Source organism: Varroa destructor, unplaced genomic scaffold (genome assembly GCF_002443255.2).
Source record: "Varroa destructor unplaced genomic scaffold, Vdes_3.0 BEIS01000002.1, whole genome shotgun sequence".
NCBI classification, from domain to species: Eukaryota; Metazoa; Arthropoda; class Arachnida; order Mesostigmata; family Varroidae; genus Varroa; species Varroa destructor.
Window position 1 is genome coordinate 51,830,667 of NW_019211455.1, and position 27,821 is coordinate 51,858,487.

The 27,821-nt window shown below is 38.8% G+C and overlaps 5 protein-coding genes across 20 annotated transcripts in view; 2 read left to right on the top strand and 3 right to left on the bottom strand.

Moving 5' to 3' along the window:
* Nucleotides 1–1,962: 1,962 nt before the first annotated feature.
* RpL38 (ribosomal protein L38) lies at nucleotides 1,963–3,413 on the bottom strand. Its single transcript, XM_086981494.1, has 4 exons — nucleotides 3,291–3,413; nucleotides 3,138–3,169; nucleotides 2,391–2,577; nucleotides 1,963–2,025 (listed from the first exon to the last, which is right to left on the bottom strand). Exons 2-4 carry the CDS (start codon nucleotides 3,138–3,140, stop codon nucleotides 2,000–2,002), a joined length of 216 nt encoding a protein of 71 aa, XP_086837620.1. The 5' UTR covers nucleotides 3,141–3,169; nucleotides 3,291–3,413; the 3' UTR covers nucleotides 1,963–1,999.
* LOC111243769 (DET1- and DDB1-associated protein 1) lies at nucleotides 3,119–8,795 on the top strand. Of its 5 annotated transcripts, none has more exons than XM_086981493.1 (3): nucleotides 3,119–3,358; nucleotides 4,099–4,585; nucleotides 6,723–8,795. In XM_086981493.1, the coding sequence occupies exons 2-3, from the start codon at nucleotides 4,341–4,343 to the stop codon at nucleotides 6,865–6,867; spliced, it is 390 nt and encodes a 129-aa protein (XP_086837619.1). In that variant the 5' UTR covers nucleotides 3,119–3,358; nucleotides 4,099–4,340; the 3' UTR covers nucleotides 6,868–8,795. The 5 variants fall into 5 exon arrangements, with proteins under 5 accessions (XP_086837619.1, XP_086837616.1, XP_086837618.1 ...); XM_086981490.1 differs by lacking the exon at nucleotides 3,119–3,358 and adding an exon at nucleotides 3,510–3,665; XM_086981492.1 differs by lacking the exon at nucleotides 3,119–3,358 and adding an exon at nucleotides 3,550–3,699.
* A 1,191-nt stretch (nucleotides 8,796–9,986) lies between these two features.
* Nucleotides 9,987–12,942, bottom strand: LOC111245790 (DNA replication complex GINS protein PSF1-like). The gene is made up of 4 exons (XM_022794571.2): nucleotides 12,755–12,942; nucleotides 11,797–11,949; nucleotides 11,062–11,208; nucleotides 9,987–10,568 (listed from the first exon to the last, which is right to left on the bottom strand). Exons 1-4 carry the CDS (start codon nucleotides 12,844–12,846, stop codon nucleotides 10,349–10,351), a joined length of 612 nt encoding a protein of 203 aa, XP_022650306.1. The 5' UTR covers nucleotides 12,847–12,942; the 3' UTR covers nucleotides 9,987–10,348.
* Nucleotides 12,943–12,998: 56 nt separating this feature from the next.
* LOC111245789 (uncharacterized) lies at nucleotides 12,999–15,216 on the top strand. 4 transcript variants are annotated; one of them, XM_022794568.2, is made up of 3 exons: nucleotides 12,999–13,138; nucleotides 13,377–13,543; nucleotides 13,751–15,216. In XM_022794568.2, exons 2-3 carry the CDS (start codon nucleotides 13,417–13,419, stop codon nucleotides 14,677–14,679), a joined length of 1,056 nt encoding a protein of 351 aa, XP_022650303.1. In that variant the 5' UTR covers nucleotides 12,999–13,138; nucleotides 13,377–13,416; the 3' UTR covers nucleotides 14,680–15,216. The 4 variants fall into 4 exon arrangements, with proteins under 4 accessions (XP_022650303.1, XP_022650302.1, XP_022650305.1 ...); XM_022794567.2 differs by having other exon boundaries at nucleotides 13,000–13,138; nucleotides 13,362–13,543; XM_022794570.2 differs by having other exon boundaries at nucleotides 13,000–13,138; nucleotides 13,409–13,543.
* A 530-nt stretch (nucleotides 15,217–15,746) lies between these two features.
* The window catches only part of LOC111245788 (protein phosphatase 1B-like), a 17,635-nt gene continuing 5,560 nt past the window's right edge, over nucleotides 15,747–27,821 (bottom strand). For 5 of the 9 annotated variants that reach the window (XM_022794566.2, XM_022794561.2, XM_086981487.1 and 2 more), the window contains exons 2-7: nucleotides 24,863–25,918; nucleotides 24,537–24,656; nucleotides 24,144–24,325; nucleotides 22,915–23,100; nucleotides 22,309–22,470; nucleotides 15,747–21,387 (exon numbers count right to left, since the gene is read on the bottom strand). In XM_022794566.2, coding sequence (XP_022650301.1) covers nucleotides 21,166–21,387; nucleotides 22,309–22,470; nucleotides 22,915–23,100; nucleotides 24,144–24,325; nucleotides 24,537–24,656; nucleotides 24,863–25,124 — 1,134 coding nt within the window. In that variant the 5' untranslated portion in view covers nucleotides 25,125–25,918 and the 3' untranslated portion in view covers nucleotides 15,747–21,165. Of the gene's footprint in view, nucleotides 21,388–22,308; nucleotides 22,471–22,914; nucleotides 23,101–24,143; nucleotides 24,326–24,536; nucleotides 24,657–24,862; nucleotides 25,919–26,238; nucleotides 26,314–26,412; nucleotides 27,816–27,821 lie in introns of those variants that run through there. The other 4 variants (XM_022794560.2, XM_086981485.1, XM_022794562.2 and 1 more) reach the window with 4 other exon arrangements.

The following is a 27,821-nucleotide window of genomic DNA, read 5'->3' on the forward strand; positions in this document are numbered from 1 at the left end:
AGTATTGTAATCACCTATATACCTACACCTGTTTGATTTAAAATCACTACGTTAGCGAAGATGTTAACATTTTACATCAGGGGAACATTGTAGCGTCAAAAGATTTTTTTTTTTTGGAGTTATGCAAGGGCTTTACTTTTTTAATAGAGCGCTACGGCTCTTTTTTATCTTGTACATTTTTCTACTTTCATTTGCAGAGGCTCTACCGGAACACACCAGCTATTACATGCTTACATCTCCGTAAATGAAGTACGTTTATCATTTGCGAATGTTGTTCTTCAAAGTAAACATTCAAAATGGATCCAATTCAAATCTTTCTGCTATGATTAAGAGAGTCACTTATGATGGTCAGCAGGAATCTGTTCGTCCATAGCACATAGTTTGATCCTCTTAAGATAGCAGACAGCTGCGTATTCAAGGTGACGTTGTAGTGTTTCGGCAAGTCGAAAAACTGGACCTCATCGACGAACTACACAAACCTAAATAACGCCTGCTCTGAACCTTTAAACGTATTCGACAGTAAACCATTTCATATGGCCAAGTGCTTTTTCTGAATCGCAAGGCCATAAATTTGATTGGTTGATAAATCAAGGTAAACCATGTAAGCTGGTGTAAATACTTTTTCTATACCTGAACACGAGCTATAAGAAAATCTTTGTTCTTTGCCGCATAAGGATTTAAGCTATCTACATAGGTTTAACCTTTTTCAGACAATATTTTTTTGCTTCAGTGATAGGACGTGTTCAATGAGTTAAATGACCGATAGTAAGGCGTGTGTTTGAATTGAGACATCCAGGCAACGTACTGTTTCGGTGATACATTTTTCCAATAAAAATATCTACCTATAGCGCGGACGACACCTATGAGCACAAACATCAGATCATTAACGGCTTAGAAGCGAAAGGAAGATTACTACAATTTGCAACAATATCTGAGAAATATATATAGAGATGGCGTGCCGACAAAACTAGGCACGTGGTTCGATTTTATTTTAGTAATTTTTGCACGTGTACTGACTTCTTCGACAACTAAAGAAAAATTTAATACTAGTGGCCAAACTTTCTTCAACCTTTTGAGGTGCTCGATGTTCTTTTGGAAATACAGAGTATTCAATTACATTTTTATTAATTAATTCGGATACTTTATCGTGACACAAGCCGCAGAAAGATTAGTCAACTAGAATTGTTTAGCCAAATCGAACGAAGTGGCTGCATAAAATTGATTAATGCTCTGGACCACAGCGCTCTGTCCCGAAAATACTCTGCTTCTACTTCGAAGGACCAAACAATAAACAACTCCATGCATTTAATTACCAAATCGTTGCGCTTTATGGCCAGGGTACTGCAGAGATACTCGTTACTAGGTTTTTAGTGTACTCCTTCTAACTATTTCAAAAACCACAATCCTGTCGTTGTTGAGATCCTCCACTGTTGAGACGACTAGGCATTAACATATTCAGTTCTTAATAACTTGTCAACCATGTAGGTGAAGAAATAGCATTTCTCATTGTTATAACTAAGATTAGTACACAACTTTAGAAGTAGCCCAAAGCTTCAGCTAGGATAATTTATGACAAAATTATACTATACTAATTAGTGCAATAATACGATTAAGTTCCTATTTCATCAGGCTATTCTGTTCTCTTAAATTAACATATGCTGCTCGTTCTTATCAATGCAATACGAATACATTGGTTTTTAGTCGTTCACAGATATTGAACAAGATGTTTCGTGAAATAATACTGTTAGTCTAAAATCGCTACCTATTCCGGCATACGGACTTCTCTGAGAATATGCAGATGGTTACCAAGTTTTCCTTTTTTTGTAACTGTCCAACCTAGTTCAGCATTCACCAATAGCGTATTACTAAACTACTTCATAAAAATATAACAAAACATGAAAACAATAATAGTAAAAGCTGAACTATTGACATTTTTCGCCTTACTAAAAGAAAACACAAGTATACCGGCCCGAAAGAACAGTCTCGTTCGACATTTTATTTATTTGAGCTCATTAACCTGGAGGCCTGAAACATAAAAAACGAAGGATTTGTTAGAATTGAAGAGCAGAGACAGAACGAACAGGAGCAGACAAATATAATTGTTCGCTGCTAGACTACGCATACATTAATTCATTTCATTTGTTTTTTTCAAGTGCTTCAAATTAAAATTATAAACAACTGCATGATAAAAGCTATTGTCTAGCTGCTGAGCGTTACTAGAACTTACATAAAAAGCTTTAAAAAGTATCACATGCTTTAGCTTCATTTAGCTGACAAATTTTCTGTAGAAATATCGATTAACTTCTACGAAACTTTAATCACAAGCGAATGAGCTCTCGCTTTAAGGGGCTATATGTTCCCCTCACTTATTTTAACGAATAATTACGCACCAGGGGGAAGAGACTGTTTAAGCTTATCTGCCTTCTCCTTCTCTTTGACAACGATAGTGTAGAGGTACTTCGAGCACCGGACCTTGAATTTGGTCACATCGTCACGGTTCTTCTTGATCTTGACGGACTTGGCATCCTTACGCCGCGCCGTGATTAGGAAATCTTTGATCTCCTTCAACTGTTTAGGCTGTAAAATCATACGTTAAATTATCACAGCACACACGGACAGTGTTAAGAACTGAAATAGCGAAACAAGTCCACTAAGTTAAGTTTTAAATTTATTAAGATAAGTTAAATCTGAAAAAGAGCTTTTCAACTAAACATGCTCATTACCCTGTCATTCAGCGGTCTTCCTGAGAAAAACTGCAGATAGAACATACTGCGTGACCCGTATATAATGTTAGGTTTTTACGGAACAACCACTACGATTAAATCGCGCATTTCTACCAGTATGGATAATGGAATCTAACTAAACAAAATTGTTTGAAATTCACTATTATACTGTCGTTCGTGAATATGGTAAACATTACACGCGGGGTTGATCAAATTGGTAGTATTGTATACGATATTTACTTTAAGCCTCTTGAAATTATATGATGAAGCAAAAATGTTTTTTTTTTTATATTTAAAAGGATTTTTATTTCAAGCAAACACTCCACTACTACTGGTATACATCTTTTCATCAATTAATTGCTGTAATATCACAGGCATATCGAAGTGAAGTAAAAAGCCTAGGTTATCTCTTACCATATTGATGATTTATGGAACGCCTAGTAAATCTGTGAATCATACACACAATATCCAGTATTAGAGTAAATTTTCAACACTTCTGTTTAACAATTGCACATGCACAATTTGCTAATATTATTACAATTTTTATAAAATCCAAGAAGAACCTACACCACGCCACAGTCACAGCCGAAAAAGGAAATCATACCGGAAACCATCCGCCATCTTGGCAAAACAAGGTTTGTTTTTATTTTAAACCTTGCTATTTTTTAAAGATTTGCTATTATTCTTAGCTGTTTTTCAGACTACAATTTACCTAATGAGCATGTCCGTTCATGCTAAGAAATCCAGACTATTTTAATGTAACTTTTTTGTTCGTTTTACGCCTAGAGCTTACAATTTACACATATTCTTTGTAACGCATAGAAACATGTGGCGAGAGCTTCCAGCTGACACAGTACCTAGCCGTTCGCTGCGTGTTATAGCGGGTGCTACTGCTTCTAAAGTCCTGCGTTCACGGAGAAGAACTTGTATTCGTAGTGTTAGGTGTGTGTTTTGCGTTCCAGAATTGTATGGCGTGGTACGAAAAGTGTGAGCAAAGATATGATTCTTGCAATTTCTGTCTCAGATTCTCTATGTAAATTCGTATCAGTAGCAATATTTGGGATTGTATATCTGTTTGGTAAGCTCGTCGCGTGCAAAAAAGGTAATTTAGCGATTGCTACTGTAGTTATTAAGCTATATATTTGGTTCTGCTAGCGCGACCTGAAGGTCTATGTTGTCTGTAGTAGCTGTTGACTAAACGCTAGGCAGCAGCAGTTCGAGTTGTGCAACTGGGTGGCCACTCGTGCATTTTACCTGTCTGTGTCTATGCAGCTCTGTTTGTCGTACATGGCGAACTTTGGCCTACATCCAAACTAAAACTACGTGATTGCAGGTGGCTAGATAATGCATTTTCTCGTATTCTTTTTGTACGTAGGCGTGAATCGTTTCGTTCGAAAATCCCGCAAAGGCAATAGCGGAGCAGCAGTGCGCTACGGTGTGTTCCTAAACGAGCCTACCAATCCATGATTGCGGGAGTTTGCTGGATCTTATAGTACTGCATTTAAGTCTTCAAGGAAAATCAACAAGAAAGCGGACATTTGTAGCGGAAAACCGCATTGTTTAGTTGCGTGCAGTTCTACAGTGCAATCTATTTACCACCTCGAAGCCAGAGTCGTCATGTCGGTCGCAACTCGAGGCGGTGGTGGGACGAAACTGTTATTCTCTGCAGGACCCTCGTCGGGTCAAGAGAGCAAGTCGGCCCTTGCTAACCTACCTTCGTTTGACTCTAAGAATTTTTCAAAGTTTTTACCGTCTTCAGCGTGCCGTTCGGGTGGAGGGAAGCGACCCTCGGTGTATCTTCCTCTGAACGATCAGCCCCATACGCAAGTGATTACTTCGGAAAAAACGAATATTCTGCTCAGGTAGGAAAAACGCCAAATGAGTAACAACCTATATGAGAAAAGTCTATCATACTAAATTCTCAAAGACACACTAGCATGTCTAAATGTGAATCCATCATGTACTTACCATGATCAAATAGGGCGATGAGTAATAAACACGTCTTAAAACGCTGTAACTGCCGTACTAGTTAACACGCAATAGACGTGTTCTGTGGTAGAATAAACAGTTCCCACGTAGGACAAAGGGATTTTTGTTTAGATATTGCGTCGTGTTTCGTTTAACTGAAATATTGTTACAAAGCTCCGGAACCAGACTAGGTTACAGGTTTGAGCAATGGGGTGAGCTGTAAGTAACAGATAATATCAGAATGGGTACGTCCTTTATTATTTGCTCACATTGACATGGTGATATTGGTGAAAAAATAAACGAGAAGAACTCCCATGATATACTTTACCACGACTATTTAGTAGCTCAGATTTAACCTAGTGATAGGGGCCCGCACAGACTTTTCATCCGTTGTGCGGGCATTTGATTTTGCGAAAATTGCTAAGCAGATAGGATATATTCATATTATTTTATAAAGAGATTCAGTTTTTCAGGGTTGCGATGTGTGCATTGCCGATACTGTGATCAAATTTAACTTTCCTTGTGTTTAAACTTCTCTAGAAATGCCTCCAATGCTATTACAATATTGCTTTTGATTAGTTTTGTCTCCTTCATTAGCAATAAAATCTGGTATTATTGCTGAGAAGTGCTCTATGTATAAGTAGCACTTAAATGGACTGATTTTTCACTACTCTACTGCCTGTTCCCAAGACGCCGGGACGGACCGATTATTTGGGCCATTATTTACCCGATGTGTGTCGAACGTGTATCGCTTGCTGGTGTAGTGAACGTTTAGTGGGCTATATTTTTCTTCCAGTATTATCTTCGAACCCGTTATACATCACAAAATGACTGTAAAAAGTGGCTTTTGAAGCTCAGTATTCTATTTGCTTGTACAGTTCGGATGTATAATAACAATCTAATTTTAAAATACTTCCAAATGTGTTTTGGTGACGGGTAACACGGTAATGAGGGCGGTATTACAGGCAAGTCATGCATACGTGACCTGTTCGCATCTAGATGAGACTTTTGTGTGGAGATCCCCCTCACAAGAAAGTATTTCCTCAACCGAGCGAATGGCATAATACAAAAAGCACTTATGTTCAAAGGGTGAAAGTGCGCTTTACTTTCGTTCAAAAAAACTTCAAAGCGGAAATTTATTAGGCGTTATAAATCGATGGTTAGCTAAGAAAAAATCTATAATATTCAAACATGTATTTCAGCTTTTTACGGCACAATAAAGAACAAATATTGAACAAATAATGAACAAAAATACCCAACATGGTAGCGTTATCAGCTGACGCACACGATTTATATCCTTAAGAAAGTTTCTCTGCTTTTTAAACATGACACCCTAGCTTTTTAGCGTAATATTTTTATCAGGCAAATCTGGTGACAAGCAACACCGAATAACATTTATTATTTGATGTGGTTTTAGTAGATTAACAACGACAAAAAAGGATAATATTAGGTGTGTTAAATGAACCCAATCTAATTACAAACTCTCATCGGGGTTTGTAATTAGATTGGCATTGATAATATATCATAATGTCGAAGACTTCTATACATCTGTTTAGCTTGTTCAATAATACTGTGTTAATAAGATGCGTTTCTGCATCTTAATCGCGAAGTGCGTTGCTTTGTATCCGATGAAAGCTTTATTTGGCGAAGCGCAGATGCCTATAACAGAACTAGTATGGATACTAGAAAATAAAAGTCTTCAACATTAGATTTCTAGTATGTGCGAAACGAATTAAGTCTACTGAGCGCAATTGCTTAGTTCTATTATTCTATGCCACACCTCAACGACAGGTATGTGGGCATTTGAAAAACTTTCTTTCGTGGTTCCTACGATCTTTACGAAAGCTTTTTCAGTGAATAATCTCGTACAGTTGGCTACAGCTATAATATTGGTCCGTACGTTAACCCAATTGTACTGTTATTAATCGTCAAACAAAGTTTCGATTTTAAGTTTCTGTACGTGACTTTATAACGTCTAATAGCTTGGTAGATACACTCAGAACGATATTCTTTTGTTGCTGATATTTTTAGATACCTTCACTATCAGACTGGTCATAAGAAGACGTCAAAACGGCGCGAACCTTCACCGTCGGAAGAGGTTCCACGGAAGAGGGCGAGAGAAGAACCAACAACAACGGATATGGATACTAACGCTGAAAGGAGTGATGATGATTAAGTCCTCAATAACAACCCTCCATTCTCCCATTTCATTATGTACATTTCAGGCCACTAACAAAGAAAACAGTAAACACTACTACTATTATCATTATTACGATTATTATTATTATTATGGGTAGGAAATATCAACCACCGACAGCATGAAAACACGCGTGGCTTCTCACAGCGTTTCGTATCGTCAGCGTCTTGCACCCGACCAAGAGCAGAATTCAGCTGACCTTCAACTCTAATTAGAAAGGAACAAGGAACACTGTGCCGCTTAATCAACAGCTTTCCAACTCAGTAGCGCCAGCCACATACGTATATAGTATAGGCGTGAAGCCATAGTTATTAAGATACTTATCTTTTGCGGATCAGATCATCGTTACGACCTCGCCACAACGCTGCCGCGGTCATTTAATTGTGCTGAACATTCGGACACATCTAATATGTCCGGTTGGCATAGCACGGAATGTTGTGGAAGCCTAGCAAACACGGTTATCGAAATATTAATGTATCTAAATAATCAATTAACAGTTTATGAAGGCAAGTGGATTTTAATGAGGACAAAAGTAAAACAATAGAAATTCTGCCGTTATACGAATGAGGGGTCGATGAATGCACCAAGAAGGGAATTATCCCATTCCGATTCTTCCTGCATCCACGAGATATTCTTGCAGAAGAGAAAGTGAAATCAATTAACGCTTCTCAATGTTAGGTGTAAGTATGAGTAGCTGTAATTATTACTTTGTTTAATGTTGATTAAATAATAGGCGTTCCATCCTTCGGTCTACAGTATCGCTGTCTTAATCCATGCTGTCATTTATTTTCAAAAATATCGCCGATCCGCACAACACTTTTTAGAAACTAATACGATGTGTATGGAACCTTTGCTAAGGCTCGCAAATTCACAATGCTTATGAATGATGAAATTGCAGGGCGCGAATGAACTCTGGTCGTGCTGGAGGAAATGTTGTGGGCCTCGTTTTTAAAAAAAAACCGTAATATATATGTAGGAAGCTTTCAACGTCACTTTGCGGTCGGACAAAAATAATTTATAGATAAAACCTATAGAAAAAAGATCATTGTATGTAATAAGCTTACTTTTCCAACAGTATCGGAACGTCTAAGTCACACTGTGCATACGTTAATGTACGAGCTGCAAATGAAGACTTGTTTTCGATTCACCACATACATTGTAAATTTTGATGAGGCTAGTTGAAATTATTTACTCATGTATTTAATATTATTACTATTATAAATATTAATTATCGGGACAGTAAATATTAAGATGACCAGAAACGAGATGATTGCACGTATTCAAGCGTTGTATACAGGAAAGCGACTAGAAAGGTAAAACCTAAAAAAATGCAGTTAAGATAAAAAGCCGAGTGAGCATTGACTGACGAATGAGTGCAAGAGTGTGTTTTTTACATTGTTGTCCCTATGCCAACAAGTGTAAAATACTCGTGGACTCACATTAGGGATCATCGTAACGCAGTGACGGCCTTACCATTAAGCAACAATAAGTTGATTCAGTGAGGAGTACATCTAAGTGGCGTTCAAAAATGTGAAGTCCATCTTTTTTTGTCAAACCGAAGGACAAACAAAGGTATAGAATGGTACTAAAAGAAAAATATCAGAAATGCAACAAGCTCAACGAAACTTATGCCATTAGTAAGACGAGGTTAAATTTAATACAGCTTCCCATATAATAAGTTTTGGGAAAAGTAACTGAAATATAAAACTTCGGTAAAGGTGTTATCGCCTCCCATTCGCCAGCCGCTGCAGTGGTAATGTTCATAAGGTATAAGTAATGATGGAGCCTGAAGATAATAAGCAAGCGCTAACGAGTTGGAATACACCACGACTTTAGCTCGTATATGTCAATGACGAAGAAGCTACTCGTTCCATATGTAAATAAATTGACTCTAAATGTATAATACATTCCTTTGCGCTATTCTTGGCCGCTAAACGCGTATATCCAATGGTGATTCCTGCGATTTGAACGAACTGACTAAACATAGCAGATTCGTTATTGTGGAAAAAATGAGGCTCCAGGAAAGCGTATATTATGGGGAGAAGCTGGCAAAAACTTTGCAGTAGCTTACCTTAAAAATAATCTAAAAGTAAGTTAACACAAAAGGTAACTGGTTTCCTGTCTGTCTGTCGTGATAGAAAAAAAAACCTTTTCTTTTAAATAGCTGACCAGTTTTTTTTACTATTAGTTAATATATAATTTTCGTTTCATTAATCAAGTGTTATCATTAGATACTTTTCAGCGACATTGTAGAGTGAGCATTTCTGGTAAAATTATTGCACAACAGTTCATTTATTCTGAACCGACTTTCTGTTCTTTTTATTCTATAATAATGGGCAAAGTATGTTCGAAGAACGCGTGGTGATCGGAATGCGAATCCGGACATAGATACATGTCATTTTGTGCTGGAAGCCAGCCGTCTGATGGAGTGCATAATGGCGGTACTGGAACGTTTAGAGTATGAAGCCTACAGTTGTCATATTTATGAGCCGGAAAACCCCTCTATCAGTTACCTAAACAAAAACTCTCAGAAACAAGTATTTTTCAGATGTCCTATTTATTCTGAACTAATCTAGCTCTAGCACAAACATGAAAAGCGATCCAAAGGCTGCAGCAAGGCTCACAAAAATGAGCTAAACAGATAAGCGAATCATAATAGTGTGGCCACATAATACGCTCAGTGTAATTTATAACATTTTCATTCGTACAACAAAAAGCGTACGTATAACAAGTACGTATAATAATCAGCTGATTTAATAGCCCTTAATTTCTGAGAATTGTTTGCTTGGCTTTTTTTAGGGACACTCGTGATGAGCTTAAGCCGTGAATAATTGATCAAAACTAAGCACTGTTCGGACTGTACGCAAACAGACTGGGCATTTATCTAAATCAGCTATCTAGAATTACAAGCTTTATCGAACCATAAACAAAAAGAGAGGCTAGTAGGAAATAGTAAAATGGTAACGGTAAATTCTTTTTTTTTTTTTTTTAAAGAAAAAGGTATTCATTTTATTTGTGTAACTGTATTTACAACTCAAAGCAATAACCCATCATAGCACAAACCGTAAAATTTTAACGAGAATTAAAAAGGGATCTCGTTACAGACAATGTCTATGCGTACCCGTTTATTGATATTTATTGACTAAACTTTATGCACAATACACGAATATTAGTCTTTTAAAATGTTGCTAAGCTATAGAACATGGGAGAAACTAATTGATACAATTTTCAAGATAAACTTATTTCAACACGGACTAATTACATCGCAGAACTAGCCAACCACACTAAAAAGAACAAATACGTGAATGAATAATGGCTAGAATGGCATTAATTAAACGTGTACAGAACGCCAGTTACAATGATCTTTTTACGATACAAGAGCTTTAGGAGATTGTTCCCGATATGTTTCCGTCGGCCCGCCTGATCTGGCTGGGCTTTTCGAAAAAGGATTTTTATAAATCTATCCCACGACATGTTCCAACACTCCCTGTCGAATAAGTTTTTCACAATGGATTCGTTCGAGAAAGTGGGTCGAGTTTTTGGCGAGCACAACCACTTGGCCGTCTTCCGTTTCGAAATCACCATAGTCCTCGAGTACCCGTACCTCGATGTACAAACACTTCGGCGGTCGCGTATGCTGTAGAAGGTCAACGCCCATTTCGCCAATTGATGCCATATACCTACAAGCATAAAGTTGAAAAAAAAAACAAAAATATTATACAGGTACAATCGAACGCACTTTCAATTTGATTTGAGATTAGTCGGATAATTACTAAGGTGCCTCTGTATTATTGGAGGCATCTTCTGAAACAAAGTTTGCATGAAACTGAAAAAGAATTTTCGATCTTACCATGCCTCAAGTTTATAAAACGGTTTCTGTGTTTAAAGGAGAAGTATACAATCACTGTTTTCTATGAAGCACTCAAAAAGTATTGAAAACCCCTTTTGTTTTTCGTTAATCCTATATAGATTGTGAAAATAAACCAAAACCGGAACGCAATCATATAAAGCTGCCGGATAGCCATGCTCGTTCACTGTGTAAGTGTTTTGAGTTTTATCTTCGCTACTGCCATTAAGCATCGGTTCAAATGGTTGGCTCCCACCGCGAGATGGAGTGTACTTGGTTCTGAGCCTAGACTACTCCATGTGTACGAAGACTGACGCTCTTTTTACCTGCCAAGGGCTGAAGAGTAGTCAACGAACCACTTGTGTTCACCATCAGTTATATTCGCTTTGATGTCCCGAGGAAGCACAGGGCCGAAAGCCCAGCGAAGTTCGCGGATTACCTGCAAACGGCAGTTCAGATAAGCGAGAACGCATCTGACACAGTCAGATGCAGCAGTGCAGAAGCAAACGAGCAAATTGTGTTAATATAAATGAAGTCAGCAAACACAACTTTGTCAAAAAATATAGAATTAAACTGCTTGCTGAAAAAAATGGTCTTCTCAAAATAATAAATCTGGTTCTTACGAAACGAATTCGTCATGTTTTCGCTTAGCCTCGACTACTTTATATTGGCAACATTTTTCACAGAAAGCCCTATTGAAGACCAAGTACATAGCGTTCTATTACAGGACGTTTCTAGAAAAACATAGATCGTTTAAAAAACATTCTATTTTTCTACACGTATTGAGTAATGTACATTGCATAAAAGGGCTTGAATAAAATTGATTTCATTAGCACGGCACGGTGCCTAATATTATCATGCGCAATGTGGTTGGTAGTGTGGTATTTTAAATATAAATTTAAAAGGAACGTATCCTGTGACGATTTTAAACATCACGCAACTTAATATCAAGGTGGTACTACGTAGACAAGTGAAACGAATCCGACAATTCTGAGAAAGGGATGTGACTTATCTAAAAAAAATAAAGGATATGCTAAAAGCTATTGGTAGTTGATTTATACCTCCTGAGACGAAGGAGTAGCTGATGTCTGACGTAGAGAACAACATGCAGATCGGAAGCCGAACTATCCTGACGTTCAGAATCTGACGCGGTAATGACGCGAACGTCTTTTTGATTCTCTTCATTCAAAACATGCATCTCCTCAAAAATGTTCCTACATGAAATATAAAATGTAAAATAAATATTTCTTCTACGAAAATTCAGGGCATGAGAGTTGTGCGCCGATGACAAAGCGCATGTTTATAAAGAAACAGAAAGGTTTATCCATTAAATAACTACAGAACCTAAAAAAAGTATTCTTTATTCATGTTCTTTATTCGCACAAGTTGTCCCGTAGGTGTCGTTAAATCTATAAGATATTTCGGCGCTATTTTTCGTTGCTCTCAATGGATGTATGCTATGAATGAAAGGTCGCGCTTAAAAAGGGCAACGGGAAACAGAAATGTTAACCTAAAATACTGTTCGGCTACCGTTATGACATATTAGTGGGCACATCAGCTAAAATACAAATAACATACGCTTATGGCAGTCCTTATATCTGTGTGTGTACTAATTATTTTGGAACGTGTCATCTATTTGAGAGGCAGCATCCTTTGTCTTCTACAAACTTTTAGCTAACGAGAACATTGTGAACTACTCAGCATTTTTTCAATGAAAATCCAAAGAGTTATATCTACATATATATGTGTCTGTGTGTGTATAATAGTTTTGCTCATGTTTATCGTCACAGACTAGCAATTTTACATCAACGTTTATGTGTATTATTTTTTAAGGTTTCAATGTCTCAATTAAATATAACAAATGATTCTATAAGAATGTAGAAGCAAATTCTAATTCTACATTTTTATAAATTTCAGTATATTTTGTTACCCATAATTAGCTAGTATACGAGAAATATCAAAAAATGGCATAGATTCGACCTTTTCACTTTTGTATAATATTGCTCGTAATGTTCATACCTCATTATTTCCTCCCGTATGGGCTGTAAGAAATCTCGGCATCGCTGAACTTCCTTAATCAGGTTAAGTGCCTGATCAGCTAATGAAGTCATTATTTCTCTTTATAAAGATTTTAATTTTATAGCTAATTTTGCCGAAATCAGCAACAGCTGGCCCTGGCCATTTAGCGGGTAAAGCGAAGTCATACAGAAGAAGCTTAGGAGCGGTTTGTTTTGGTCCTCAAAAGCCGCGCTGTCAGTTATAAACGGTCAGTTATAAAACTTTATGTATTTAAGTGGTGCCTTTTACATAATAGTGACATCATGGCAGCAATGAGTGTGATGTGGACCATATAGGTTGACCTGGATGTTTTTAGTTGCTTTTGGAGTAACGCACCAATAACAGGTGAGCAACAAATTTAACAAGAGTTCATTGAAAAAAACTAAAACGCTTTCACAAACGAAAACAGTAGCTAGCTCTCAATCAAATTTTGTAAAACTGTAGATAAATGTGTGTCTGCGGAAATGTTTCCAATCAACTCTTTGTTCCTTGAGCATCGTTTTAGAATCCGTACGGTAAAATGCCCATCAATATCGTATTTTAATTCAGCCGATTCAACTGTCAACAGGCTTTTTTCTACAAGTTGTCTTAGGTAAAGTTTCGCGGTTGATTCAGGGAAAAAAATGCCATCTAACAGAGACAGAGTGCGTCCTCAAACTCCGGAAATCCGAAAAGTTCTGCAAGAATTACCGCAAAGGCCAGGCGAACCTTACGTATCAACATATTCACCGTTGCTGCTTTTTTGTATTGGTAAGCTATTTTTCTGAATCTGTTTGCATAATTAGTACATGTATGCAAGTGAAACATTAAAATCCAACAATCGTGCAATAATAGCTTATTGAATGTTGTTGACGATAACTTTGACAAAAAGCTTATTCGGCTAAATTGTTTAACATAATACCAAGCAAAAGTAGCAATCGGTTTTTTTCCATTATTTTTTATCGATTGTTCTTCTAGATGACATTGATGTATCTGAACTACGCCGATATTTGGAAAGATACCGCGCCGATTACAATCGTCCGAGCTGGCCGAGCGATTTACTTGATCAACTGTACGGAAAATGTTCCGAATCCTTCGATCAAATCGAGAAGGCCTGTGAAAGCTTGGACAGACTATGTTCTATTGCCCGTTTTCTGTTTTCGAAATTTGCCTTTCGAAAGCGTGCATTTGGCGCTACGGGCATTATCAAATTAAGCTACCCTACTCGGCTACGCTCACAACTCGATGATAGCGTTTTGATGGTGACAGTTGTAGAAAGACTCACAACGGAACTGCAGCGATGGCGTGAAGGAGATGACGATCGAGTTTATAAGGCGAACGTGCTCTACACTCGCCGGCCGGGTCTTGCCGTATTCAGTATTGATCGTTACGATGCGGCCAACACATCGTCTTTGCCAGAGACGTGCCTGATCTACATCGTCGACGATATTCCTTCAATGTTCATTGTACCTTACCGTACGCCGATCAAAGTTATACTTAGCTCCTTGCAGGTGGTGCTCGGACGCCGAATACTGCCCCAATATGCTGAAAAGAAACTACCACTTTGTCAAGTCATTACTAACGAAGCAGCGAAACTCGGCCTTCGACGAGATAATTTTCCAGATTATCTGAAGGATTTGCTGCACTTTCAACCGAACACTTTGCGCCGGTTGGTTCGGGAACCCACTCTTACCAAGTATCCGGCCGAGCATTCCTGCCCATACAAAGAAGCCCACTTTGAAATCACCGAAGGTTTGGAGTTGACCGTAAAAGCTAAACAGGGAGCGAATCTTTTAGAGGTGTTATACGAAATGGAAAAAACGAATGAGATATCATTACCCGAAAAAGTTATTCATGAGCTGGCTAATGGAGCAAAAAACGTCTTTAAGCCGTTTGAGCTCCTCTGATATATATATATCCGAGTGAGTACCAGCAATGCTTCCTTTTCAAATGGAGGAGGGACGTTATATCGGCATAGTACGTGCATATACTTATAATGGCTGCATATTATACACACTTATATATACGTGCTGTATTTGTAGCTGTTCGAAGGTGGAAAAAGGCTTGTGTTGTTCAATAAACAATCGTGTGTATATTGCTATTTGAAAATTGTTTATCTATATGGAGATGATCTGTGAGAAAATTGTTTTATTTGTTTTACGAACCAAATTCACCGCACGGATAGCCACATTTAGGACTAATTTCGGTGTAAACTTTATGCCATTTGCATAGCAGGAATTCCTTCTTAGTGCCGAGAATCGAGCGTATTATTTTTTCCAATGGTATGAGCCAATAGTCCTTACGTGGTTGAGCTACTTGTCAGGTACAAACAGGTTTTAAGCATTCGGTTCACTAGTAAATAAACAAACGCTGTTTTTATTAATAATCTGTAGGTGGTGAAAATTTTAAAACGCTTGTATATAATAAACGTTTTGAATCATTAAGTCTTTCGTTAATCATTAAGTAAGATTATGACTACTCCACTTAGGTGTAAACTCTAGATCTTTTTTACATGAACAAAAACAGAAATATCGCATAGATAACTAATAAACTCTATGCGTAGACAATATATCTTAAAACTGATGTGGGCTATATGAAGTTCGCACGTATGGAACTTTTAAGTCGGGGCCCATATGAAGTGACCAGTTGTTTGAGGTCTGTCACGTAAAACACATGCACATTTCGAGAAAAACAAGAAACAAATTTAAGCTACTTCGCCGAGAACTGTGAAGATTAGCGTAAGTTCCTAAAGAAGTTTAAGGAATCACGTAGATCATGATGCTATTGCATGGCGGCGTAGAGATTTAACAGACCTAGCTATCGATCCAACTTGTATTCGTTATTTACTGTTGGGAATTTTTACGTTTTGGTCGAGCATTGAGACTTTGTCTGAATTCTTTGGTGCGGTTCTCTATTCTGAATACCGACATTTTCCGCAATACAAATCGTCCACGTCAATTATTATACGACACCATTTTAGAATAAGTAACATGAAATTTATTTACAGTAATATGTACATTATTTCGGCGGCTGTGTGCGTGCGCTTCTGTTTTTTTCTCGTATATATCGCTTTGTTTTGAGAAACGTTCTAGGTTGTTTCCACTTCGATACCCGCGTCACGTTTTCGTGTTGACGGCAGCAAAGTTATTTCATCTCATTGTCGGATGCCCGGCCGTGATAGTCTAGATAACATCAGTTTGGTTTATTTGCTCCAGGTTTATGTCTACCATGTATAAGTTGCGAGCTCGTGTTATACGTTTAGTAATAAAAACAGCATCATGTTGATTCAAACAGTTCACTCGGATTTTGCTGTACTTAGTTGTAAGACGCCTATTATTTTATAGACTTAGTGACTTAAATAAATATATACTTAATAAAATAAAAATCAGTTCAAGGGGTTTGCAGGTTTTTTTTTTTGGAAAAATCTTTTACTTAAAAAGAAGCATTCATATCTGCAAACACCTCAAAGACGAAGTCGAATATATATACTATTTTTTAGGTGTGTTGCCTTGAGTGTACGGATCCAATTTGGGTAAGCAATAGTATTAAATGTATTCGAACGCTATTTTTTTGAGGTGTGTATTTGTAGGCGACACAGTCGGCCTTCGAACGGTCAACAAACGCAGCATAAAATATGTGTTGAAAATAGGTGCTTTCTGTGACCGATCTTCTTACGCTATCTGTTCTTTTATATATCCATCATATATTTCCTTATTTATCCCTTCAGTCTCGTAAACTACTGGTCTTCTAGCCAATCTTTTTTTCATCGGTTTAGTTGTTAGTCTCTATAGCGAAGTTGGCGCAGTCGTTCCGGTGTTACACAGGCCGCCTCATAATAGAGTTCCTTTCCTTTGCTTTTACGTTTGTTCTCTCTTAATTTTACTCAGCATTCATTTCAAACATACTCTTTCTGCATAATGGCTTCCCTTCTTTTCTAGTGCCTCTATTTTGGTTTGCGTTTAGTAATTATTTTTTTCCCAGTTTACTGCCTTTTCTATACATTCGCATAGGTGCCTTTTAAGACGCTGCTATGACTTACCCTCAGTGCATCTTTGTAGTAACTGTTTTTACGAGATAATTCGTTCTATTGCAATTGATTCGATAGCCGGATGATTAGATCGTTGCTTTTTGCATTCGTGCGCTTTACCTATACTCCAAACCAATGTATTCCTGCATTCATTAGTGTGGTGTTATTTCAGCAGCAACCTCTATGGGTTATGTGGTACAATCAGTGTATTTACGAACTCTTAGAGCTTCAGCTAACAATGAGTTAATTCATCCTGGTAACATAACTAATTCTGGTTTACTTTCTGTTATTGAATATTCTGCAATAACAGCAAAATGTTTGGTAAAAAAAAGGGTAATTTCTACAGGTCCATTTCAGCAACATATCCTCGCTACTGAATATTTATGGCAAAAATAAAATTTTGTCTAATGCCACTCCTATGCACCTACAATCAGTACGTACCACAGCGGCCATTCTGATGGTTGTTCCTGTCACGAGACACCAGCAAAAGGCCAAAAAGAGTCTTTTTATGTGTTTCTGAAAAATTGATCTGTTTTAAGACGCAGGGCAGAACAAAAGATTGTTTCAAATAAAACGAGTACCAGCAAGCATTTGCGAAGCGATTGAGCTGCTCTGCTTCCAGTCTACAAAGAGGCCGCGGATAATCATACATTTAAAAAATAACTAACGAAAAGTTACGATAACATAAGAATACATATAAAAATGAATTAATAGAGATATCGTAAACATGATGCGCTAATGAAACGAGGAGTATGTCCAAGTTCAAAAATGCTCTTCTCTACACGGGGACGTGGATGCAAGATGATTCGTCAGGCTACTTGATAATATCTAATGGACCCATAGTCACTGTAGAAAACGCATTTTTTAAGACAGAACAAATTAAGCTTATCAGTATGTACATACGATGAAGACCAGAAATAGTCAATAGAACGTAATGAAATCATATAACCTGCAACGTCTGGCATCACGTATTACAACCAGATCAAGGTCAATGATATGCGTTTCCTCTGTAACTGCAACATTTTTCTCAGTGTATAATTTGCCAAGCGCCTAACCTTAAATTTCGTTGAAAACCGTAAATCTCTTCTATATCTAGTCCAACCATGCGAGTGACTTCAGAATGTTGTGCGATTGAGTAGTGAGATATAACTCATACAAAATTAGTGTGCAAAAATTTGATCACCAGTAAGTGCTTAACTTTAGCCTAACGCAATTAAAAACTTTTTGGTAAAAGTTGATATGACAACTGTAATTTTCATTATTCCAGTATAGTTTCAAAAAGTATTAAAATAACACACCACCCCTAAATACTTTTGCAGTTTCAAAATTATAAGTAAATTCGTAGATTAACTCCTTTTTCAGGCTAATTTTTTTCAACATACGAACCTGATGTTCTAGCTTTTAGTAGAATTATGAATACATTTGTATATGAATTCAAAAAGCGAATAGCGACACACGCGAATCATTACATTAGGCGGAATAGGGACAGGAAATCGGAAGCAGGAAAGGTTTTCTGATTTCGTTGGAATAGATGCTTAGTCCATTCTTAAGCTTTCGGGTCTTTTGCACATTTTTCCGAATTTCACCCAGTTTATACCTCTGTGTTTCATTCTTCAATCTAGCATTGCTTTTTAGGGAATGCCGCTGAAGCAGCCGGGCTATGGGGTATCGTTACAGTGTGAACGTTGGCAATACGTCAGCCAATGCCGAAAGAACAAAAACACGGGAAATATACATACATTTTGTCTATTTGTCTTCACATTTAGCTCCTTACTCTACATCATGTTTTTATTTTCCCTGATTTTCCCTTCGGTCATATGTTCGTCGCTCTATTTATCATAGGTTTAGACGATCCACCTCATTCTTTCACAGCTTCGTCAGAAGCATTCTAAAGTTCAACAGCTTAGTCGAAGAATATAATTTTTTCGTTATCGTCACTATTATCAACATTTCTCTGGCTGGCTCGTGGTTTATTCTAAACTGGTGAACTGATTTTCGCACGAGTTCCCTAGCCATTTGTTGGGTCTTCTTTTGCAAATTAACATTCGCACCGGTTCCGCCTCAAGCTCGCAAGCCAGTCCTATGTCGGGCTACTGAAACAATTCATAACCTCTTCTACCTTCCTCAAATGTATTAGGTAGCCTCAGCTCATTCTCATTTTAGTTCCGTATAACTTGTTATTCCTTCGCCAGCTGATGCACCCCGAGACCGCGCCATCTGTCGTCCGCTTTTACGCCTCAAAATCTACATGTAGTAACGACGAAACAAAAATAACAATCAAGAAATAATGATAATAGTAAGAACCATCATCATGATATCAGTGTATTACAAATATTGTCCTGTCTACGTCAATGTTTGCTCAGGCCAGCTCAAGTCCTCATTAGTCTTCTTTATATCATCATTCGCCACCAAATTTCCCTTTTTGTCTCCTTCTCGATGTTTTACTTTTCCTTAGCTATCCATATCCAGAGATGACGTTGCTATTTGTCTTCGTGTACGTTTATCCGTCGGTTCATTTGACTGCTTTCATTTATATCCTGATCGCTATTTACCAGGCTCTCTTCTTTTACCTTTAGCAATAATCTTCAGCGTTTGCTGCTGTATTCTGCATTGAATATTCATGTCAATATTACATTGCGGCGGCGACGGACCACCACTTACGCAACAGCGAATAAGCTCATTAACACCTGCTCTTCGTGTTGTCATCGTTCATAGCAATTGCTTATATGTTCGCTGACGGGGTTTCCCTTTTTTTTTTTTTTATAAATTATTCTGCCGCTCAGTATAGTGTCGCGGAAGAACGTACGTTTTGTAATATCGCCGCCGATTAATGTCTCCATTCAGTGAGTCTTTGGAAACGATTCTTGACTCGGAGACAGATCCTATCCAAAGGAGGACAGAAAAACACAAGGAGCTATTCTTACCTACGGAGTCATCGCTTTCGCTGTATATATATATATATATAGAATAATATATATATTATTCTACACACACACACACACACAGTGGCCATCTTACGTTCAGGCCAGTAGTATCCACATTAGCATCGTGACGATGGGGGTGTCCGAAACGGAAACAGCGAACACCTTGACGATAGATGATTCATTGCGACTCATTCAAGACTGGACAGCTTGCCGACAGCGGCCATGACAATAACGAAATCGACGGTTTGTGCCATGCCAGTCCTACCCAGCATTAGCTAGTTTAACCTGACTCAATTTCTATTCCTCCTTAGCACGCATCTACTTCAATTTCTTTTGCGTCTTGTTCGAACTCAAATTGCTTCTGACTCAGAGAGGCTTAGCGTGCTCTCGTTCACTTCGCGCGCTCATTTAAATCCGTTCTCAGCCTTTTATCAACGATTTATAATCACAGGTCCATTGATGTCCAACATCGCTCTTTCCCCCCTCTGTCACTTTCGACCTCTCGTTCTTTTCTCACTTCTGCAATCGCACGCCACTGTATGCTTACTTTCGTCCTGTCTTTTTCTGCCCTCTTTAGCCGTATATATATATATGACCTCTTCGGTTTGTTTTCTTTTTCTATGTATATTGTTGTTGTTATTTTTAGTCATTTTTGCGCCGACGTACTCTGTGCGGAAACCTGAATTGTCAGCTTCAAGCGAATAAAATCACAATTAGATGTTAATTGCAATTAATTGCTTTTTGTTCGCATGGAAGCTTGCCAGAGTTATACCACACAAGATAGGAGCATTATTTCGACTTCGCCCATCAGGTTAACGTCTCTACATCCTCGAAAGATGTGTGTATATCGAACGTAACCTTCGGTACAAATATAGTTTAGCCGTCATTCGAACAGTTGTTACTCCATTATTGTTATCATCATCACAATCGCCACTATTTCCAGGTCCTACCTTTTTCTTGAGACAACAACAGCAATAGGAAATCTAACAGTGGCATTGTGCTGAGCGCGTCGCCAGTTTGACACGTGTTCCGTATGTGTATGTATAGAATCAATTAACGGTATACATCTCGGCCCATAGTGATACGCCACCTTTCGCTACTAAACGCTGTTTTTCATTGTTGTTGTTGTTGTTGTTGTTGTTGTTCTTGTTGTTGTTGTATTGATTTTATTATTTAGCCTAACGCTTGTAGTGGGTACGGCTGTTGCTGTTGTTTTTTTTTTGTCGCTCCGGTTGGCAGCAATGGTACGCTTTTACATCTCACTCGCTGTCTAGCTAAGCTACATATTTACTTTTCTCTCATGTCACTAGTAGCTCTTGTTGTGTTGTTGCTGTTGCTGTGATTGTTAGTGAGGCTTCGACAATATCGCAATTTCTATAGCTGTTGTCTGTTGTATCTGTTGCTTTTTCCGATGGATAACATGAAAATGGCGACGAAGAAGCTCAACAGTTGTTGTCTTGCCGCTGTTCCTTGTTTGGGTTGAGCTGCCGGAGCTCGGCCTCTACAAGTGACCGCTTCGCGTGGATGCCTACACCGCTTGGTAGAGAGTCCATCACCTTCGAATCTTCGGCGAGCGCCAGCAGAACATCGCTGAGTTCGGTCGTCCCGCTGTTGTAGATATTCTTAACTTTGTCCTTAATATAGGCGTCTATCTCCTTGAGTTCCTGTTCAAAGGCAACAAAAAAATTCAACATGTTGTTACTATCGGTTTGTGCGCGCTAATTATTGGGGTAAAGATGTTCCTATAAAAATTCTTGTTACATATATATAAAAAATTTTGATGTTGCTGCGAATTTTACATTCATTGTTAGGTTTAACTTGTCGTAAAGCATACAAAGGAAGCTCGTTTTTCCCAGAATTAAGGGTGCCCAGAAATGGCATCGGCGAGCTGATTACGAGCCTATGCAGGTCTATAGCTTCATCCATATTCATAAAACGTATTCCTATATGAAAATGAGTTACTTTCCATTAACTTCTATGAGACGGTGGAATAGTAACGAAAAGCTAGGCTAAATGCTTCACATGATAGCTTACATATATATTTAACGTGGTTTCAACTATCCGAAGATTTTCTATTTGCGGTGTCCTTCTGTGTCGTCTTTACTTATATAAAAGTTTGGTTAACACTTATGCCTGGCCTGAAGCTGGCTATTTAAAAAAATGAAGCACGAAATATCAATTAGATGAAGTTACCCGAAAGTTTACAAAAGGCGAGAGAGAGAGAGCGAGTTATACGCACCGCGAAGTCAGTATACAAGTTATAAGAACGGTTTATTTTTTCAAGCACAGCTATTTATGTATGTTTGGGCTCCTCTTTATGCAACGCTTAAATGGCTGTCCACTTGACCTGGTTCACCTACTAGCGACTTGAGTAGACCCATTTGCTTTGCAGATTTGTTAGCAAATGGCGAATATTCTGCATACTTGGGCAAGAGGAAATCGTTTCTCACTAGTTAGTCACTTAACCATAAGCCAGAGTATCTTGGATGGTACTTTTTTTCTTTTGTAGACTATCAGTAGTAGAGATCGCAAACGGCTGGGGTAAAATAGTCGCTAGGTGTGCCGTGAGGCTGCTCGGTACTCGCCTGTACGAGTTTCTCGTCGAGGCCGGGTGCCCCCGGAAAAACGATGAGAACAACACTCATATTGTCTCGACTACCCTTGAATAAGCACACATCGACAAGATGCGAACAGATCGCCTCCAGGTCAGGATTGGTACGGAGTTCATGTCGCACAAAGTCGCACACCTAACGATGATTGAACAGTGTGAATAGCATGTTGATGATGAATAAAAACTTAATTAACTTAACGAGACAATATTTTGAAAGTCTATCTGTACAACTTAGTTACCTATGTACCAGTTACGTTTTGGTTGCTCCTGCTTACCTCCTGCATGTTATATTATACTATAACTGTGATTTGAATTACTGGACAGAAACATGTAAATAAATAGATTTTCTAAAAGAATAATTTAACAAAATTTTACTTCGATAACAGCTAGATGGTTAGCTACCCGCGCGTACAGGCAGTTCCTGGATAAGTTATTTGCTGAAACTATCTAACACTGTGTGCAATGACGTTACATCTATAACAGACAAACCTATGAATACAGTCCGTAAGTGAAATGCTATCAGAACAGAAATAGTATAAATGATTCGTTCGTTTCTTGCTTGATCGTAGCCTATACAGACCTCTTCATTAGTCATCACGTCCCAGACGCCATCACATGCAAGTACCGCAAACTCGTCATTGTCACTTTTGTCTAGGGCTGTCACCTCCGGTTCAGGACTAACCAACTGTTCACATGGACCTCGTTCGCTGTTGGCCTTGTACTCATAATCACCCAATGCGCGAGAAACAGCGAGGCTGCCATTTACCTAAAATAAAAAAGAGTAAGACAGAAACACTTAATTCCTTTGCTTTATGTCTACTTGATTTTGTGTCCGTACTATGACTATACTTCACTGTAAGTGCCATTTAGACAAATTCAGAAAATTACGTAACGTCTTAGGCTTTGTTGTGCCGTTTATCTTACATGTGTCACATCACCAAAATCACACGTCTAGAAGGGTTCACGCTGTGGTCGCTTAAAAAAGGTTAACAGGTTCATTGAAAAGGAACAGCCCTATTTAGTTACACGTGTATATATATATATACACATATATGGGTCAGTCCCTATTCAATGTGATGTCATGTCTGTAGCCGATTCAGTGTTCCATCGTAATCCCAAGCCTTCATCTAAGCGTGTGTCGATGGGCTAGCTAGGAGACACAGAGCGGTGAGTCATCAAATATATAGTTAAGCTTCATTATCTATCTCACACAAAACAACGGCACGACATGATACTACACGACGGTAGCGAGTAGTGCAATCTACTGAGTAGTACCGAATCCTGTCCGGATAGACTTTTCGTATTACGCCAAGAGCAGTTAATGTGTATTGACCATGTAAGCAGAGACTTAGAAAGATCTTAGAAAAAAAACTGAATAACGCTCGTAGCAGGTGAAAGTTTCTGAACTGCTCTATCGAAAAAATCGATTTTGAAAATCAGGACGGTTCAAGGACATTAGGTATAATTTCATGAAAACTGAAAAACTACTTTTCGTAACATGGTCAATTTATAAATGCTATCACCTACTTGTTAAGCCTAATCGAGCATCGTTGGTCCGTTTGGACAATCGTCTCACAGTCATACAAAAATTTTGCGCGCAATAATTATTGCCATCGGATTCATTGCTTGTGCTATTACGCATACGCCTGTTTCACATACTACACATAGCTGGTTATTGTATAATAAATTTCCATTAGTACCTTTACTAGTAGCTTTCTAATAAACAAGAACCACATGGGGAGATCGCCGACGATAGGCATACCTGCACGATTACTATTAAGTTTGGTGAAAATTATATAAATTCTGTACCCTTTGAATCATGACGGATCCGCCAGCCTTTTGAATGCGGTCTCTTTCTGCAGGATTAGCGGGCTTATGGTCATGCGTGCACAGCGCCACTTTTCCGCCCCGCGACAGCACAGCTCGAGAATCTCCGCAGTTGGCAAAATACAGGTGTTTCTTCGTAACCAAACAGCAGATAGCTGTTGAACCTATTCAAGCAGCAAAAAATAAACGTAGCGCGGATTCAAAAAAATCACAAATTACTCGTTGCCAGCCATTTAGGTCAGGGTATCGAGTTGGTACGTTGTGTAATCTGCAATAGTAAGCTAAAACGACACCCTATAAACTCAACGAAACGTTACACTATATTACGAAAAGAAACTAGCAAAGGACACAGATCGGTACAAAATGGGGGCTCACCTGATCGGTCTTGACCTGCCATAACTTCAGGTAGGGTACGCATTGATTCGTCCAACTGTAGGAAGCCGCTGCGTATAGCGTTCGATAGAGGGCCCGTCTCGCCATAGTCCTCGTTCATATCTATAGCGAAATGGTACGGCGAGCGGACAACAAGCGATACAGTTTTCTTATTTAGGAACGCTATAAAGTCAGCATCAACAGCGATTTAGATCGATTCAGCTTTAGTAGCCTTTATAAGCTAGTGAGCATCTGCTAGATACGCTCGACAATGAAGTAAGGTTTTCGAACTGCCAAAACATTATGTAAGGTAGCACTTATTACCCTACCTTTTATACGTGCGATATTTTCGAGAATAGCTGGGAGAAGGTTGGTGGAACATCTCGCACTGACGCCCGCTCCCGCATGGCCATCGTAGACGCCGAAGAAGCTCCAGGTGGGAAAGCCCTGCACTGAACATAACGCCGTGTGTGCATCCTCCATCTCGACCCGCCATCCCTGCATCGACGAGAGGGCAAATCGGATACCTGACGTCGTTCTTCCCGATTCGGAGTGTTTTTCTACTTTTGGTTTTTCCAGAAAAGAACCCATCTTGTTGATCCGCAGCTGCTGGCAACAACTGTGCTATTAGGTTTTTGCTCTTTCTTCCTTTCAATCCCTGAGGCGACCTTTAGGTCACGCCACTTATCTCTCGTCCGGTGATCTTCCTTGTTTCTCTAGCTGGTTTTAGTCAGCTATTGCAGAACGTTGTCGGCAGGTGTTAAAGGCTACTACTTTTCGTTTCCAAACAGCGCCGAATCAACTCGATGAACAAAGTTAGCTCCTCCGATTCCCTTCGCGCCGCCTGGGCTATAGCCCTATCACAGCGCACCAATGGCCTGACAGCGATTGTCTACGTTACGACTACTGCTTTCGCTCGTTACTGACTTCCGAAGACAGTGACAATAACAATACTAAAACAGCACAAAGTCACTGATGTAATGTCCGACGTGACAGTTACCGAAGCCTACCGCTAATAATATTTTGTGCTTTACTCAAGCAACAACTTAGAATTGGTGCTCCGTCTTCACACGGCTATCGCAAACGGCGATTGGTCCTATTTCGTGTTCGTGGAAGTGTTTCAAGCTTAGTATAAGCCACGCATTGGACTGGCAGGCGTCGTGCATCCGTTTCGCTGCTTGGTTACTTGACTGGCAATGATTTGAACAATGGTAACTAGGATAGTTGTCGATAATAATGATGTTGATTTTGTTATTTTGAATTTTGCGTAAATATTTCTACAGCTGCCGATGTTGCTGTCCCGGGATTCTTTATGTCTCACCAGAGGAAGCTCTTGTGCTAGCTCCAAAGTTTGCCCTGGCCGCCAAAAGATGCTATGGCGAAATCTGTAACAACAATAGAAGTAAATAATAGGCGTGATTATTATAGTAAACATTGATGTTATTACACAGTTACTTTCATAGCAAAAAGTAAAAGTAAAACATATGAGACATAGATTCTGTACTAGCTATTGTGAGTTCAGATATATTTTGAAAAGCTAAACACCTGCTAAAGTCCCCAACCGATACACAGCAAATTACGCGATCAGTTAAATCGCAGACGAAATATATCCAAGCAAGACATGTCTCATCCAACGTTTTGGTGACAAAAGTAATCGTGCTAAATTTATGTTATTAAATGCCTACTTCGGAACAGTATGACTTACGCCTCCAAGGAGGCAAGGCGTTCCCCGAAAGAGTGTGATAATATATAACCTGCATTTAGGTGTCCACGGTTAGCTCTGCAAGAAATTATGCACATTTAGATTAGTGCAAGGGAACACTAACAAGCTGTTCTGGATCACCTGCTATATGAAATAATTCGTTAGTACATTGATTACCTTTGAAAATCAATGGATCTTGTGGGCAGACGCATTGGAATGACTAACTTCATGTTATTTTTCGATTTCAGGGGGTCTTTTTTTTTCGAGTAGAATTAATAAGTATTTTCTTCAAGAGTTCGTATGAGTTCTTTTAGAAAGTTCCTTTGAGAGATTATGTAAGCAAGAATGGAAGATAGAAACAGGCGCCGTGAAATAATCGCGATATGGAACATAGCCAAAGATTTAAAGCCGCAACAAGTTCGATTAAATAATTCTAACAAGGTGGTTAACGATGCCAACGTAACTCTCTTATGCGTGTTTTGATCAACGTAAATTCAGCCTTTTGTCTATACGCATCGGCAGCATCGGCGTGGAGGCAGCAGTTTATCTCGTGAAGCAGCTGTGAAGTAAATCGTACCTCATGGGGCGGCAGCAGCAGGTGAACTGTCTATCGATTACAAAAATAGGCAGAGATCAATATAAACTATCTATTGAAAATCACGCACCAGCTCCACGACCGCCACTAAATGCTTGCGAATCCCAAGACAAAAAAGATTTAGACTATCGACAGGATATCACAGCAGCTATGGCCGTCAATCTTGGGGCTTTAACGACGATTCGATTATCGCCAACATATGGTTTAAAGTAGACGTTTAAAATTGGTTGTTTTAATGCCACAACAAAGCCAACCACTATAGAATGCAGCAATTTCAAAATTCAAGATGATACCGTAAGATGGTGCGGCAATTTCGTCCTACTAAAAATCAGTGAAAATTATTTTTAAAAAACAAAGATCGGAAGGTTGAAAAGAGGAACATATCCAAGTTAAGGTCGATAGTCTGTTTCATTTTGCCTGGTTGGAGAGGCATTGTATAGTATCACGCTGCCTGCGACGAGGACTCGCAGAGCGAACCAGTGATGATGGTACAGCTCTCCTTAGTTAAAAGAAGTACCAAACCTGAGAATATATTATAGAGCTGGCAGGCTTTTTGCAGTGGATCATCTGCCTAGCAGAACCCTTGCATAGCCCTAACGCTACTCGATAGGTTTAAGCGCGCCTTCTGATTCTGATCGTACATGTGAACGGCTGCCTACAAACATTTACATGGAACGCATGATGGTGCAATGTCACATTTGATGCTAAGCTGATAGCTATAATATGTTCCTCCGTTCACTACGTACTAGCGCGACGCGGTGCGTTCACCTGTAAATACGTACACGCACATACTCGAAGACCGTGTCGTCCACGGGTATATATCAACCAAAATTCATATGCAGACAGATTAGAAAGCTGGTACTAGGTTTCGCCGCACTGTGCTCAATGTGCTTTTGAGTGCCTTTGCCGGTTTTTTTGACTTGGAGGTGGTATCTATGGCGGATTCAGTTCTTTTTTTCTACGGTCATCTTAGAAAAATTCTTTATATATA

Excerpts from the sequence above, each read along its gene's own strand:
- RpL38 (XM_086981494.1), bottom strand. Across the intron at positions 2,026-2,390 it reads TAAACAGTCTCTTCCCCCTG|GCCTCCAGGTTAATGAGCTC; the intron begins GTGCGTAATTAT and ends TTTATGTTTCAG.
- LOC111243769 (XM_086981493.1), top strand. The coding sequence starts at position 4,341 with ATGTCGGTCGCAACTCGAGGCGGTGGTGGGACGAAACTGTTATTCTCT. Across the intron at positions 4,586-6,722 it reads AAAACGAATATTCTGCTCAG|ATACCTTCACTATCAGACTG; the intron begins GTAGGAAAAACG and ends TGATATTTTTAG.
- LOC111245790 (XM_022794571.2), bottom strand. The coding sequence starts at position 12,846 with ATGACTTCATTAGCTGATCAGGCACTTAACCTGATTAAGGAAGTTCAG. Across the intron at positions 11,950-12,754 it reads ATACGGGAGGAAATAATGAG|GAACATTTTTGAGGAGATGC; the intron begins GTATGAACATTA and ends TATTTCATGTAG. Across the intron at positions 11,209-11,796 it reads CTACTCCTTCGTCTCAGGAG|ATGCGTTCTCGCTTATCTGA; the intron begins GTATAAATCAAC and ends TGACTGTGTCAG.
- LOC111245789 (XM_022794568.2), top strand. The coding sequence starts at position 13,417 with ATGCCATCTAACAGAGACAGAGTGCGTCCTCAAACTCCGGAAATCCGA. Across the intron at positions 13,544-13,750 it reads GTTGCTGCTTTTTTGTATTG|ATGACATTGATGTATCTGAA; the intron begins GTAAGCTATTTT and ends TTGTTCTTCTAG.